Source organism: Jaculus jaculus, chromosome 12, assembly GCF_020740685.1.
Source record: "Jaculus jaculus isolate mJacJac1 chromosome 12, mJacJac1.mat.Y.cur, whole genome shotgun sequence".
NCBI lineage: Eukaryota > Metazoa > Chordata > Mammalia > Rodentia > Dipodidae > Jaculus > Jaculus jaculus.
The window spans coordinates 47,609,562-47,624,885 of NC_059113.1; the positions used below are offsets into that span (position 1 = coordinate 47,609,562).

The 15,324-nt window shown below is 43.6% G+C and overlaps 1 protein-coding gene across 3 annotated transcripts in view; it reads right to left on the bottom strand.

Annotated features, from left to right (window-relative positions):
- Positions 1-615: 615 nt before the first annotated feature.
- Xkr5 (XK related 5) overlaps positions 616-15,324 on the bottom strand; it is a 30,842-nt gene continuing 16,133 nt past the window's right edge. For 2 of the 3 annotated variants that reach the window (XM_004663166.2, XM_045131946.1), the window contains 2 exons: positions 11,971-12,082; positions 616-2,088 (listed from right to left, as the gene is read on the bottom strand). In XM_004663166.2, coding sequence (XP_004663223.1) covers positions 965-2,088; positions 11,971-12,082 — 1,236 coding nt within the window. In that variant the 3' untranslated portion in view covers positions 616-964. The remainder of the gene's footprint in view (positions 2,089-11,970; positions 12,083-15,324) is intronic. The other variant, XM_045131945.1, reaches the window with a different exon arrangement.

Genomic DNA, 15,324 nt, shown 5'->3' on the forward strand with positions numbered 1-15,324 from the left:
AGCTGGGATCAGATACATGCACCACTTTGTATATGGCTTTATGTGAGTGCTGGGGAATTGAACCCCTGGCTGACAGGGTTTGCAAGCAATTGCTGAGCCATTTCCCCAGCACTCCAAACATTTTTTTTTCAGTTTCTCGAGGTAGGGTCTCACACTAGTCCAGGCCAAACTGGAACTCACTATGTAGTCTCAGGGTGGCCTCAAACTCATGGTGATCCTCCTACCTCTGCTTCCCGAATGCTGGGATTAAAAGTGTGCGCCTCCAAGCCCAGCGCGCTCCAAAAAAATTTTTATTTAAAAAAAATTTTTTTTGGTTCATTTTTTATTTATTTGAGAGCGACAGACATAGAGAAAGACAGATAGAGGGAAAGAGAGAATGGGCGAGCCAGGGCCTCCAGCCACTGCAAACGAACTCCAGACGCGTGTGCCCCCTTGTGCATCTGGCTAACGTGGGACCTGGGGAACCGAGCCTCGAACCGGGGTCCTTAGGCTTCACAGGCAAGCGCTTAACCGCTAAGCCATCTCTCCAGCCCAGCTCCAAAAAATTTTAAAGCAATTACTAGTAATTACCTAGCATCAGGGACAGCTAAATCTAAAAAAGAACCCTTTTAAACATAAAAAAGGACTCTGAATTTTATTTGTGAGTTTCCTAGAAGCTACAGAGAAGTGGTACAGAAGGGCTCATTCAGTTCACATAAGGAAGCAAGAGGCTTGGGCTGGAGGCCCTTTTGCCTCTCCTACCCTGGGTTTCAATTTCTCCCATGTGTAAGTGCCATGCATGGTGTTTGCAGGGAATCTCAGAAACCATCTAATTGATTCCCACATCTTTTAGGTGTGTAGGTGAAGATTCAGAAGTGGAAGTAATCTTGAGGGCACAGATGTCAGAAGAGGAATTTCTCTTCTTGTGACACTGTATGATCAGCCTGGTGTGCTGGCCTGTTGTATTGTTCCACTATGGCTGTGGTCAGACGAAAAAGCTTGTCTCCTGCTTCATCCTGTCCTTGCAGCTACAGTCCTCCTGGGTGGACTCAGACTTAGGGGTGGAGGTGAGGCAGGGCTCTTCAGTAGGTCTCGGGTTCATCTTTGGCAATGACATCAGTGTGCCAACAGCAGCAGAATGGCTCAGGTCCTTTGCAGGTTCCTGCCACTCCTCACACTCTGAGCTATCTGAGGCTCTTCCAGGGAAGCCTATACTGGGGCTGAAGTTTCTGCCTGAGCCCCTGCCTAGGATGGGGCTAATGTTGGCCACAGCGCTGGGGAAGGACTTAGTGACTGGCTGAGGAGAGGCAGGCTGAGCAGGGCTGCTGTCTCTGGGCCTCCCAGAGAGGGATGTCCGCAGGGCTGCAGGGCTGTCTTCTTGGTGGGAGGACGGAGTCCGCTCGGTGGTGGCGCTGAAGTACAGTGTTGCGCTCTCCTGTCCTTCTGTCCCAATCACCTGCCCACCTGCATCCCTTCCCTGAGCCGCAGGGTTAGCCTTGGCCCCTTCCTCTGGGCTGCCCTCCCCCTGGGTAGCTGATGGTTTGTGGGTAGGTGTCTTGTCCTGATGCTCACTGGCAAAAGAAACGTAGCTTGAAATTTCCAGGGACTCCATTTCTGCTTTTGGAGCACCCCCAAACCCAAAGCCTTTCTCCAAGGCTAAAGGGTTCTGTGGGGAGGATGGGAGGTCTTGGGAAAACAGGGGCTTCCTTTGCAGGTGGTAGGGTTGACTCGACCCCCACGCAGGGGAACATGAGTGTCCAGGATTATCGTCTCCGAAAGCTGCGTTGATCTTAGATACACTTCCTGTTTTCAGGGCAAGCTTTACCAGTAGCCAGTGATGGTGACTAAAGAAAGAGCACTCCCCAGAAGTCTGGTCTCTCTGTCCCACCTCCAGACTGGGGATCTTATCTATACTGGTTAGCTCATAGCTTTCTTCTTGGCACGAGCCTGAGCTCTCCGGCTTCTCCCTGGGAGCCACGGACCTGGAAGGAGACCCTCCTTCGGTGTTGTTGCCTTCCATGGGGCCACAACACTTCCTTGCAAATCCCTGCCGGATGTCTGTAGATTTTGGATGTAGCAGGCTATAATAAATAACCAGTGAGAGACTACCTGAGAAAAGAAAAAGGGAAAAGGATGGGAGAATGAGGTTATGTTTACTGACGTCCTGCCTCCTCCCCATGAGTGGCACTTCCAGGATCTGGTCAGTTTGATACCAAATAAGACTCTGCGGAATCTCAGAATTGGGCATTGTGAACTAATGTTGCAAAAGCAGCCACACCTACTTTGAACAAGGCTGACTTGACTGATTAGAACTTCTGTGAGTGTGAAGAGATGGAATGCTATAGGTTCAGAGCCAAATTATCTCCCACTAGGGTTAGTCCCCTTAAAAGTCATGAATTGCCCACACTTGTGTCTAACCTAACATTGTGATCAAGTGAACCATGTACCAACAGACCATTGGCTTCCATCCACCTAAAAGCTAAGACTGTCATCAGATAGTATCTGAGTAGCAGAGATTCCCTGGCTTTCTGTGTCTCTCTTACCCGATGCACCCACCAGTGTGTTTACAAAGTACCTTGTTTTATGGCCGTCTTCTGTAACTATAAAAACCTCATGAACTAGTTAACCCCTTGGAACATGATTTTTTGGGGCATGATGAATTGTTGTTCCTGGGCCACAGTTATGCATGGTTGGTTCTAGAATAAATTTTCTCTCCTATTTTATTTAAGCTGAGAGCCATGTCTTTTAAAATCTATTTTATTTATTTATTTGAGAGAAAAAAGAGGGAGGGAGGGAGAGATTGAGAGAGAGAGAGTGAGCGAGCACAAGCGAGTGAGTCCCAGGGCCTCCAGCCACTGCAAACAAACTCCAGATGCATGCGCCCCCTTGTGCATCTGGCTTAAGTGGGTCCTGAGAGAATTGAACTGGGATCGTTAGGTTTTGCAAGCAAGCACCTTAACCTCTAAGCCATCTCTCTAGCCCTGAAAGCCATGTTTTATATTGACAACATTTTTAGGGTAATTTATATAGATCTCAGCTTTCAAGAGCTGCAAATATTTCTAAACTACAGTGAATACAAATAACTCCACGAGGAGTCCCCTCAGTTGGATGGGACATGGGAAGACAGTATTAGAGTATAATCTTTAAAAGAATAAAATTTAAGTAAAATTATAGTCTCTTAATATTAAAAATGTATAGCAAGACTCATTTTACTGAGTCTCTGCTTTCTTCCTTAAGAGCATTTCCTGTTGAGCACTCAGGCTGCCTGTGTAAATGTGTGTGTGTGTGTGTGTGTGTGTGTGTGTATGTGTGTGTCACATGTAATAGAAATTTCACTTAACTTTCAATACTTCTGGGTCAAATACTGGATGGATGCCAAGGCCGGGGGTGGCAGGAGGTAAGTAAAATCCTCACAAACAAGAGGCCGAAGCAGAGGTTAGTCACCCTTCTCACAAGCCCCTCGTAGGGCATTGCCATGAACAAACACTTCCTTTGTGCACAAACATCTTAATCACATTATTGTCCGTCTCATTGGTGTTGATCAAAAGTGTTGACTGCTGCAATAATCTCTTTAACAGAGCATTCCAGTAAGCCACCCACGTTGTTTCCAGTTTCCTGTTGCACTGGGGAAAGTGCTTGGTTCAGGGTGCTTATTACAGAAAGCAGGAGACTGAAGTAAGTGTGGGAGGTGTCTGAGGGCGCCAAGAGATGGCAACAGGACAGAGTTGAAAGGAGCCCAAAGGATACTGCCCTTGACCCTCTGGTGCCTCTGAGGACCATGGCAGGCACTCGGCCGACTGGAACTGGGGACCTGGGCTGGCAGTCCTGTGTGCTCTGTGGCAGGTGTAGCTCAGTTTCTAATGCTACTTTGTTTTTTATTTTTAATAATCTCCAGGGAGGGGTGTGTGGTCACCATCTTTCTGTATTTGTGTGTGTGTGTGTGTGTGTGTGTGCACATGCACACATGGAGGCCAGAGGAAAATCTTGGGTGTTGCTGCCCATCTTTTTTTTTTTTGAGATAGGGTCTTTGATTGGTTGGGAGCTCACCATGTAGGCTACACTGGCTAGCCAGGTAGGCCCAGGGATCCACCTGTCCTAGTCTCCCCAGCACTGGGATTACAGGTGCATGTTGACAAACCTGACTTTTTGATGTAGGTTCTGGTGATTGAACTCAGGTCCTTGTTCTTGCAAAGTAAGTACTTTACCAACTGAGCGATCTTCCCCAGCCCTGGTCACTCACTTACAATGAGCTGCTCGAGGCCAGGAAAGACAAAGCAGGCTGGCTGACCACAGTCCTGGACACACTGATTCAGAGAAAAAAGACTTTCTGAGGGATCACACCACCTGCTGTGTGCTTGGGTACAGCTCCAGTTTGGCATGAAGTAGGTAGTGAATAACATTTCTTTTGGCTCAGGGAAGGAAGGAAAGAGGAGAGTTTGACTCAGGCAGGAACTGCTTGCTTCCAAGCCTGCATTTTTTGGAATGAATATATATATAATATATATATATATGTTATATATTTAAAATTTAAATTATATATATATATTTAATATATATATTATGTATATATATAATATATATATATATCTTTCTTTTCAAAAAGACATCAAAATACAAGGGGGACTAATTGGAAGGAAGGGATTTAGTGGAAAGGTGTGGGGAGAAAATAAAAGGTAATAGGAGATTATGATCAAAGTATTATGTGCATGTTTGAAAATTGTCATTAAATGTTAAAAAAATACTTTTTGTTTGAGACAGTATCTTGCTACATAGCTGGCCTTGAACTTGTGGTTGATGCTAGGATTCTGGGCATGAGCCAGCACACTTGGCTTACATATGTTTCATTAACTTATTTACTGTGGTGCTGAGGAATGAATCCAGGGTCTCTTACATGCTAAGAAGGTGTTCTATAACAACCCCTTTTAGAGGAAAAGAGAGCTTTTTTTGGATTGAAGATCTTTCTATGTAGCCCAAGCTTGCCTGGAACTTACAATATTATTTCTGTTTCAGCCTCTGGAGTGCTGTGCCTGGTACTAACATTTTTTTAATATAATTTGAATTTAAATATGTGCCAAGTATATTTTAATTTTCAATAATGCCTGGGCTTAACAACTGGTTCATAATTTTTTCTCTTTGCTCTTCTCGTTGAGGATTCCCAAGTGGAAGCTAGAGCTGCATCCAGTGCCACCTGCTGGCGAATAAGGGACCAGCAAGCTATAGCAACATTCAGTCTCTTCCAATATAAACAGTTTTATTTTTCACCCACTGTGCTCACAGGATAAGGTCATATCCCCTGTTAACTAGAAACCCCCAATGAATGGTTAAGCATTCCAACTACTGAAGCCCCCTGCACCCCATTTTTAAGGAGCTCTCTCTCTTCAGGAAGATTACTGAACACGTGCCAGGAGCACCTAAGCTAATGTGAAGGTAGCAGAGCAGTCCCCCCACCCATCCCAGCCCCACACTTCTGTTCTCAGCTTTAAACATGCCATTCACATGCGCGCAGGTAGGTTAGAAGTCAAAACCTTTCTATTTAAAACTACAACTACCTCTACCACTCCCCTGACAAACATAAAAAAGAGAAGTTTAATTTGAGAATGGAGCTGGCTCAGCCACTTGCTGTACAGAACCCTGGCGCAGGCTGTCTAATGAGGAGGGGACAGGGCTCGAGGCCTGGGGTGGTTTGGGGCTCTCATATTTGTCATAGGCCACAGCTTATGACTGTTCTCCGTCCTGTGAATGGTCCCTCATCTCTCTAAACACTTTGTGTCCAGGTCATTCCTTTCCAAGTCAGCACTAATCACACAGCTCGGTACAACCCATGTGTGTTGTGATCAGGAAAGATCCCCAGTTTCATCTCCACTCTACTACTCTGTGTCCAACAGTCTGGGCTACCTCTAAGCATAGCTTAGAGCAAGGGTGACCAGAGGGAGGGTTGAAAATTGGGCAGGAATTCAGGGCCAAGAGATACTTCAAATAGTTGGGGACTCTCTGCCCTGTCCTTGGTGACACTTGTTTGTGGTTGTCATGCTTCGGTCCACCACAGCCTGAGGAGGAGAAAAGTGTGACGTGTGTGGTGAGTGGGGGCGGGTGGGCAGAAGCCGGCTGGGATCATACTCTTAAGTATGCGCAGGAAGCCCCTGGGAGCTTGCATGGATCTGAGAGTCCAGCTCAGCATCAGGACTCCCATACCACTCATGCCTAACACCTCACGGTCATCTGAGGCTGCTGAGCACATTCAGGAGCCCTCAATAGAGGTGTGAATCACAGCCCTGCCACTTCCCACCCACTGCACTTTTCTTTCTACTCTAAAATTGTCAGTCCCATACTGTATAAGTCTCTGGGAGCTCTGGGAATTATGGACAGGATGGCAGGAGCTCTGGGCTCTGTGACTCACTACACAGTGACATAGGAGTGCCAGGGCAGAAGACGAGACAGAAGTCACATCTCACATCTGCATGGAGCTCCTAGAAGAAGTTGGCAGGTGCGCATTGTGGATAGATGTGTCTGGCTTCAGCTTTGTTCAAGGATCCCAACAGTCAGGCCAGGCAGACGAAGCTGAGCTCAGCTGCTCAGGCTGTGGAGGACAGCCTCTTTACCCACAGCAGGGTCTAGCTCTGGCTTAGGGTTCCTCAAACGTTCCCTATCCTTTCAACCCACTTAAGAAGTACAAGTTGGGGACTTCTGGGTAAGATGGGAGCATAGTAGCCACACCAAAGCAGCCTAAGGAGGGAAATAAGCAGAAACACAACAAAATATACTCTTCTACTGAAAAGGGAAGATGTATAAGTTGTTATCAACCATAGCAGAGAAGCAGGAGAGACTAAGATCTTCCAGAGAGGAGGAAGCTGGCCAGAATCCTGCCAAGGCGTCAACAGCCCGAGTCCTACACCACACGCCTGGCTGGTGTAGAGCAGCAGGAGCATAAACCAGGTGAAGAGATTTTCCACTCACATCAGCCTTCTCACAAAGTCAAGAAACGTGAAGGGGAAGACAGCAGGGACAAGCTGAGCAGCTGCTAAGGAGGATAAAATGGGACCAGTTGAGCAGCTAAGGGATAACTCCAGGCACCCTGCATAGCCTATCTCCCAACCATAAGTGCTGTGAACCTTAAGAGAACTCATTCATCCCCAGCCACATGGCATCCAACACAGCCACCAGAACACCAGATCCAGCAAGCAAGCAGCCTAACAGAGTGCACAGTGCAATGGAGAGAGGTCAAGGTGGGCACTCAGCGTTGGTGAGATTGGAAGCCATCCCAAAAGGTAACAGGGCCTACTTACACAAAGCCAGTTACATAGGCCTGCACTGGAATTGCTAATCTCTTTCCATGTCATGATAGTTTATGAATTACATTTGAATGACATATTTTTGGTTGGCTTTACCATTCCCAAATAAACTGTATGTTAGTTTTGACTATTGTTGCCTTTAACATTTCTTGATTTTTTGGGCCTTTGTCTTTTTCTTCTGTCATTATTGGAGGCGATGCCTCATTTGGTCCCAGGCTGACATGGACCCATTTCAAGTCAGAAATCTCAACTTCCTAGTTGACAGGATTAAGAGTGTGGGGCTATACATATGCTTAGAGACTTTGGTTTTATTTATTTATCTGTTTGTTTTAATACCCATGCATGTATAGATAGTTTGTACTGGTTTTGATTGAATGTACACACTGCTCATTTGAATTTTAGAATTTGCCAGTAATTTGCTCCACCCAGTCTACTACAATACTTGAAGAGCAGGCAAACTCAACACCTAGGACCACTTCTGCTGTTTCTCTTGGAGTATAAGAGATAGCTAGACCTGACACCTTAAACTCCTCTACTGAAGACAAATAAAGTTGGATTTACGTGGCTAAGAACACTGCAGATAATTAGAAAACCCAAGCATCAAGTTAAATCAGGATGCAAAAATATCTACATTATAATATAAGAAACACAAAAAAAATCAAGACAAAATAATTCCATCAAAAATTACAAATCTATCAGAAATGATGTCCAGTGAGAATGCTTTAGATGAAATCCCTGACAGAGACTACAAAAAATGATTATATCTATGTTTAAAGAAATCAAAGAAGAAATCAAAGGAATCAAAGAAGAAAACAAACTCCTACAGGAATCCAAAGAAAACACAGGGAATCAACTTAATGAAATAGGAAAGTCAATACAAGACATGAGTAAGGAAATAGAGGTAATGAAAAAATACCAATCAGAAATACTAGAAATGAAAAGCAGAGTAAGTCAAATAGAAAACTCTGTGGAAAGTCTCACCAGGAGAATGAATAAAGGAGAGAAGAGAATATCTAAACTAGAAGACCAGGTGGCAGATCAACAAAGTCCAACAAAGGGAAAGACAAACTAATAGGAAAGCATGGAAATTTCAAGACATTCAGAACACTATGAAGAGATCAAACATAAAAATACAGGGCCTAGTAGAAGGAGAAGACTTTCACTCCAAAGGCATAGCAGGTATTTTCAACAAAATCATAGAAGAAGTCTATAGAACACCAAAAGACAAAGTCAGGAAAGAATCTCTCACCGTCACATTATAATTAAATGACAAAACACACACACCAAAGAAAATATATTGAAAGCAGTTAGAGATAACAATCAAGACACCTAAGGAGGCAACCTTATTAGGATAACAGCAGATTACTCAACCCAAACTTTAAAAGCCAGAGGGCTTGGAATGATATATTCCAAGTTCTGAAAGATAACAACTGTCAACCAAGATTACTTTGTCCTGCAAAGCTATGCATTCAGACAGAGAAATAAAGACATTACACAACAAAAGCAGGCTAAAGGAATATATGGGCACTAAGCCAGATCTATAGAAAATACTTGAAAGGTTCCTACACCATTCTCAAATAATTATTATAACAAGAGAATAAAGGTAAAACTGGAAGAACTACAAAATAAGAAGAATGGCAAGATTAAGTACACTACTTTCAACAATAATTCTTAATATCAATGTCCTCAATACCCCAGCCAAAATACACAGATTTGCAGACTGGGTTAAAAGCAGGATCCTTTGAATTTTTGCCTCCAAAAAGTTCAACTTCCCATAAAAGACAAACACTATCATAGGATAAAAGATTGAAAAACAGTGTTTCAAGCAAATGGACCTAGAAAACAAGCAGGTGTTGCTATCCTAATATCTGACAGTGTAGACTTCAAACCTACATTAGTTACAAAAGATAAAGAAGGTCACTTTATGTTGATTAAAGGAACACTACATCAGGAGGGCATTGCAATTCTAAACATATATGCATCTAACATGGGAGCTCCCAATTTCATCAAACACTACTAGAATTAAGGTCACAGATAACACCAAAGACAGTTGTAGTGGATGACTTCAATACCCCACTCTCATCCATTGACAAGTCATCCTGGCAAAAAATAAGCAGAGAAGTATCTGGATTCAATGAGGTCATAGAACAAATGGGCGTAACAGGTATCTATAGAACTTTTCATCCAAATGCTGCAGAATACACACTTTTTTAAGCAGCACATGGAACATTCTCTAAAATAGGCCATTTGTCAGGACACAAAGCAAATCCTAAGAAATACAGGGAAATTGAAAAAAATCCTCGTACTCTATCTGATCACATTGGAATTAAACCACAAATCAACAGCAAGAAAAGCTATAGAGCATATACAAAATCATGGAAACTAAATAACACACTTCTAAATGATGAATGGGTCAATGAAAAAAAGTCAAGAAGGAAATAAAAAATTCATAGAATCAAATGATATTGAGAATGCAATATACTAAAACCTTTGGGACACAATGAAGGCAGTCATAAAGAGAAATTTATATCTTTAAGTGCCCATATTAAGAAATTAGAAAGGTTGCAAGTAAACAACTTAATGCTTCACCTTAAGGCCTTGGAAAAAGGAGAAAAAAGCAAACCAAAAAACACTAGATAGGAAGAAATAATAAAGGTTAAGGCAGAAATTAGTGAAATAGAAACCAAAAAAAAAAAAAAAATACAAAGAATCAATAAAACAAAGAGTTGGTTCGTTGTAAAGATAAACAAGATTGATAAACCCTTAGAATATCTGACCAAAAGAAAGAAGAGACACAAAGTAATATAATTAGAGAAGAAAAGAGCATCATTACAACAGAGGGTATGAATAAGTTATATGGAAACCTACTTTTTTGGACAATGGTGCACCCAGAAGCCATATATTGTTCCTAGAAAATTTTAGTGCTAGGGATGGATATCTTCTAGTGAGTTATTGGTCAGGGAAGTCCCTGATGCCCCCAAAACATTACAGGCCATTGCCATGGCTTTTGGTTTCCCACAGGAATAGATGGTAAGACCCTATTGCTGAAGACTCCACATACTTGGGCTGCAAGGTCATTGAGAAATCCTACTGGAGCTGAACTGTAAACTTCCTCCATGTAGACCATAGCTGAAAAAAGCTATGTTGGATGTAATTCCATGGAAGAAATAGAAATCACTAGTGAAATTAAACAACAGCGGACACAGCAAGCCTTAAATTTGGCCAGCCAGGACAAATGAGCCAACAGATGCAACAGTGGCATGTCTGTTATGGGGGAGTCCAACCACTCTCTAATTGGACTGGAGGCCCACTCCATGGGAGGGAATACATGCCTGATACTGAAAACCTATGATGGGGGAAGGCATGAGCCCTAGAGGTGTAATGTCTGCGGGTGTCTGGCTATATGTATATACTATGCTCACCAAACTGCTGGTAAGCTCTTCTCTTAATGTTCATACCTATATATAAGTGCTACTCTCACTTTTTATTAAAGAACCTTCTCTCTCTCTTTTTTTTTCATGGTATGGTTTCAATCTATCCCAGACTAACCTGGGATTCACTATATAGTCTCAGGGTGGTCTCAAACTCACAGTGATCCTCCTACCTCTGCCTCCCAACTGCTGGGATTAAAGGCATGTGCCACCACACCCAGCTAGAGAACCTTCTCTTTTTAGATGGCAATTACCTTGGGATGACTTACAAGGCACCAAAGTGCTGAGAAGAAGTGACAGAGGTGTACTCATCACTGAAACATCTCTATCATACCTTCCAAGGCTCAGATCCATTGCAGAAGAGGAAAGAATGTAAGAGCCAAAATAAAGGTAGTACTGCTTATAATGCAGTCTTCCAGACACAAAACGGCCTGGAAATTCATAACCCCGCAGTGCCTGACACTACCTACAGAAGACTATCATGTTAGGAGAAAAAGATGATGACATCAAAATAAAAGAGAGACTGATTGAGAGGGGGAGGGGATGTGGTGAAAAGTGGAGTTGCAAAGGGGAAGGTTTGGTTGGTGGGAGAGGCGCACACCTTTAATCCCAGCACTCGGAAGGCAGAGGTAGGAGGATCGCCGAGAGTTCAAGGTCACCCTGAGACTACATAGTGAATTACAGGTCTGCCTGGACTGGAGTGAGACCCTATCTTGACAAACCAAACAAAAAAAATACAAGTTGTCTTCTAACACACTCTTCGAGACTCATGGAAGACTGTGAAAGAGGGAGTGGAAAGAATGAAAGAGTCACAGGGAAAGAAGATGTACTCTGAGGCATTCATGACCCCAAAGTCATACCAATAACCCCAGTGAGGAGGGTCCTCAGCAGAATGGAGGCAGGGGACAGGGGACACAAGAGTATAACCTAATGGGAAGACAACCAATTTGCAATATATTCACATATTACAGTTCTGAAGAAAATATTCAAAAAATACATGTTGGGGGGCAGGGTTGGAGAGAAGGTTCAACTGTTAAAGATGCTTGCTTGCAATGCCTGCTGGCTCCGGGTTCACTTCCCCAGCCACCTGCATAAAGATGGACAAGGATTTGCTTGCAATGGCAACACACACATACACGCGCACACACACACACACACACACACACACACACACACACACACACAAAGATAAATACCTACAAACATAAATAAAGTTTAAAAAAAAACATGTTGGGAAGAAGGCTGGGATCAGAAGGCTCAGTGGAGCTTACCAATCAGAAATCCGGATAAGACCCCTGCAATGGTCCACAGTCTGGTCCACAGTGCCCCCTGGAGAAAGTCCATGGCCAACAGTAGCAGGATGATGTTCTCTAGCAGCATGACCTGCAGGCCCAAGATAGTCACCACGTCTGCCAGTGGAGAGGGCAGCTCATGACTGCCGGAGAGTACCCACAGCGGCTGGAGGATGCGGCTCCCTGTCCTGTCATCTGCAGCCTCTTCTTTTGTCCTTGTTGCATGCTTGGGTCCCAGGCTCACTAGCCTCCTCCAAGCAGGGCATTGGCCCCAACAGGGGCTTCTTTCAAAGGGAGGCTGCCTGGTGTGAATCATTAAGATGTACATAGACTCTCAAATCTACAGCAATGCAACTGCTCAAGTGGCCATGGTAGCTTTGATTCGAGGGTCAGCCTGGGCTGAGGGAAGACTTTCTATTTAACTTGTTTCTCTATTCTCATGCTAGCTGTAAGCAGGTATTATTGCTAGAACACACTAATTAAAATTATCTGCAGAGCCCACAGTGTCCCTGAGTTCCAGAAAGCTTGAGATATACACTTTCATGACATGTGTAGACTATTATTCATTTAAATATTTGTTTCTTTTTTAAAAAATATTTTGTTTATTTGCAAGAAGAAAAAGAGAGAGGGAGAGGGAGGGAGGGAGAGAGAGAGAGAGAGAGATTGAGAGAGAGAGAATTGGCATGCCAGAGACTCCAGCCACTGCAAATGAACTCCAGATGCACGTGCCACTCTGTGCATAAGTACTGGGGAATCGAACCAGGGTTCTTAGGTTTTTCATACAAGTGCCTTAACTGCTGAGTCATCTCTGTAGCCAAAGTATTTGTCTCTTTAAATGTAAGTTTGTTTTATAACTATTCAGTGGGGGTGGGAGGTAGGAGTGACAATGTAGGTCTTGCTGGCTGAAAGTGCAGCTAGGCTATGTCTTGGGCCCAAAACATGGCTCTGCCCTAAGACCCTGTATAGCCTCATCCAGACTAGCTTAATAACTTTGCTTTCCAATTTTTAAATATCAGAACTTTTTTTTTGCTAAAATGAGTAAACACACAATAAAAATTCAAAGGTGATACAGAATGCTCCTTGACTCCCAATGGGTTATTTCCCCACAGCCCATTGGAAGTTGGAAATATCCTTATTTTGAGAATAAGCCTAATGTACCTAATATGCCAAACATCCTGCCTCAGGCTGGTCTGCCCTAAATGTGCTCTGAACATGCATTCGCTCCTAGTTGGGCAAACTCATCTAATGCAAAGTCTATTGAATATTGAATACTCATGCAATTTCTCAAATACTTCATAGAAATTAAACAAACAAAAAAGGGTGGTATGCGTACACCTTTGTATCATTGTAAAGTGAAAAAAAATAATTAAGTTGGGGGCCATTTGTATATTTAACTATATGATATGGAAGAAAACCCAAATTATAAATCTGAGATGCTGAGATTTGTCATGGCATTTCATTGGTTTCACTTTAACTCTACAAAGTATAAGCAAGAGAAGAATTTAGAACTTAATTAGGGACTGCTTAGAAATCCAAAAATGTCCCCTCTCCCCATTCCCATGGGTGTACAGGCAGTGTCCAACATTAAAGAGCACTGCTTAGTAGCCCAGCACATAAAACCTGCTGTTTTATTCTCACTTCCATCAGTTATCTGGCCTTGTTGGTTCCCATTCTTATATTTTTCTCAACTCCACTGCCTGCTTCCTATTTTTCTGGTCATATTTGTGGTTCTGACTATGTTCCTGTCCAGCCATGCTCTGCCTTCTTTCTTTTTCTACAGTTTCTCATACCAGTGCCAGTGTGACCCTTCTCACCTACAGATTGGACCTTACAAACTACACCATCCTAAATATGGGGTCAAGTCCACACTCTTAAAGAGCTTAGGTGCTACTGTTTTCCATTAAGCCCTAGCTTGCAGGGTCTTTCAGTACAGTGTACCCTCAATTGCTGACAGTGTCTTCTTAACAAACTCCAGCTATGCAATGGAGACCCCTTTTTAACCAGGCCTTAGTCATCACCAGCAAGAATGTCAAATTCTCAGCACAAGTGACTCCATCTACCTCTACATTAAGATGATTGACAGATGCCAACACTTTCTAACAGCTCAAAGCCATACCCCAGAATGAAACTGTAGCTCATGGAATTTCCTGCCAGAGAAAGCTTCCAGCTTCCAGCTTCCAGGACAACTCATTGATTGTTCCGGTCAAAACTTTCTGAGAGGGTTGGAGAGATAGCCTAGCGATTAAAGTGGTTGCCTGTGAAGCCTAAGGACCCATGTTTGACTCTCCAGGTCCCACTTAAGCCAGATGCACAGGTGATGCAAGCCAGCAAGGTTGCACATGCACACAAGGCGGCACACGTGTCTGGAGTTCGATTGCAGTGGCTGGATGCTCTGGAGTGCCAATTCTGTCTGTCTGTCTCTCTTGTATAAAAAAAGGCACTAGTCTGTTGGGTTTGCCTCAAAAAAAAAAAAAAAAATCTGCTCAGAGCTAACCAGGACCCTCACCTCTCATTGTAGTGGTTGAACTATTCTCTATCCTTTCAGATATGACTCTCCCACCTCCCCAGAATTGTCCTCTCAAGGTCCCAAGAGCATGTCTTTGAAACATAAGCTTTCAAGGTCACTCCCCAGTCTGGTGAGCACCTTGTTCTCAACTGACCCCTGCTTCCTGTCATTTATAGACCCAGATGTCGGTTTCTGTTCCTGACAAGGGCCAGCTAGCAAATCCAGGTGGGACAGTTCCTAAGCCCACCATTTCCACTGTTTGTGCATTTCCATTTCTCTGACTTTGCTCCAATCCCCTTAACAACCCCATTTCACCTCCCCTTTTCTCTTAAAACTCCCTTTCATCTCTGCACAAATTAGAGTTCATTTTCCAGAGACTTTCTTCCCTTTCACAACAGACCAGTGACAATCCGACTTTCTTCAGCTTTGTCTCTTTATTTTATTTTATTTTTTAATTTTTATTTATTTATTTGAGAGTGACAGACATAGAGAGAAAGACAGATAGAGGGAGAGAGAAAGAATGGGTGCGCCAGGGCTTCCAGCCACTGCAAACGAACTCCAGACGCGTGCGCCCCCTTGTGCATCTGGCTAACGTGGGACCTGGGGAACCGAGCCTCGAACCAGGGTCCTTAGGCTTCACAGGCAAGTGCTTAACTGCTAAGCCATCTCTCCAGCCCAGCTTTGTCTCTTTAATAGCACCACTCGGGCTCCCTGGTGCTCTGTGGTCTTTATTGTTGCCTCCGTCTCTTCTCCTGAGGTACTCTGACCCCTCCCAACCTCTTTTCAGGTAACCCTAGCTCATCTCTCCACATAAAGCTCCAGCATTA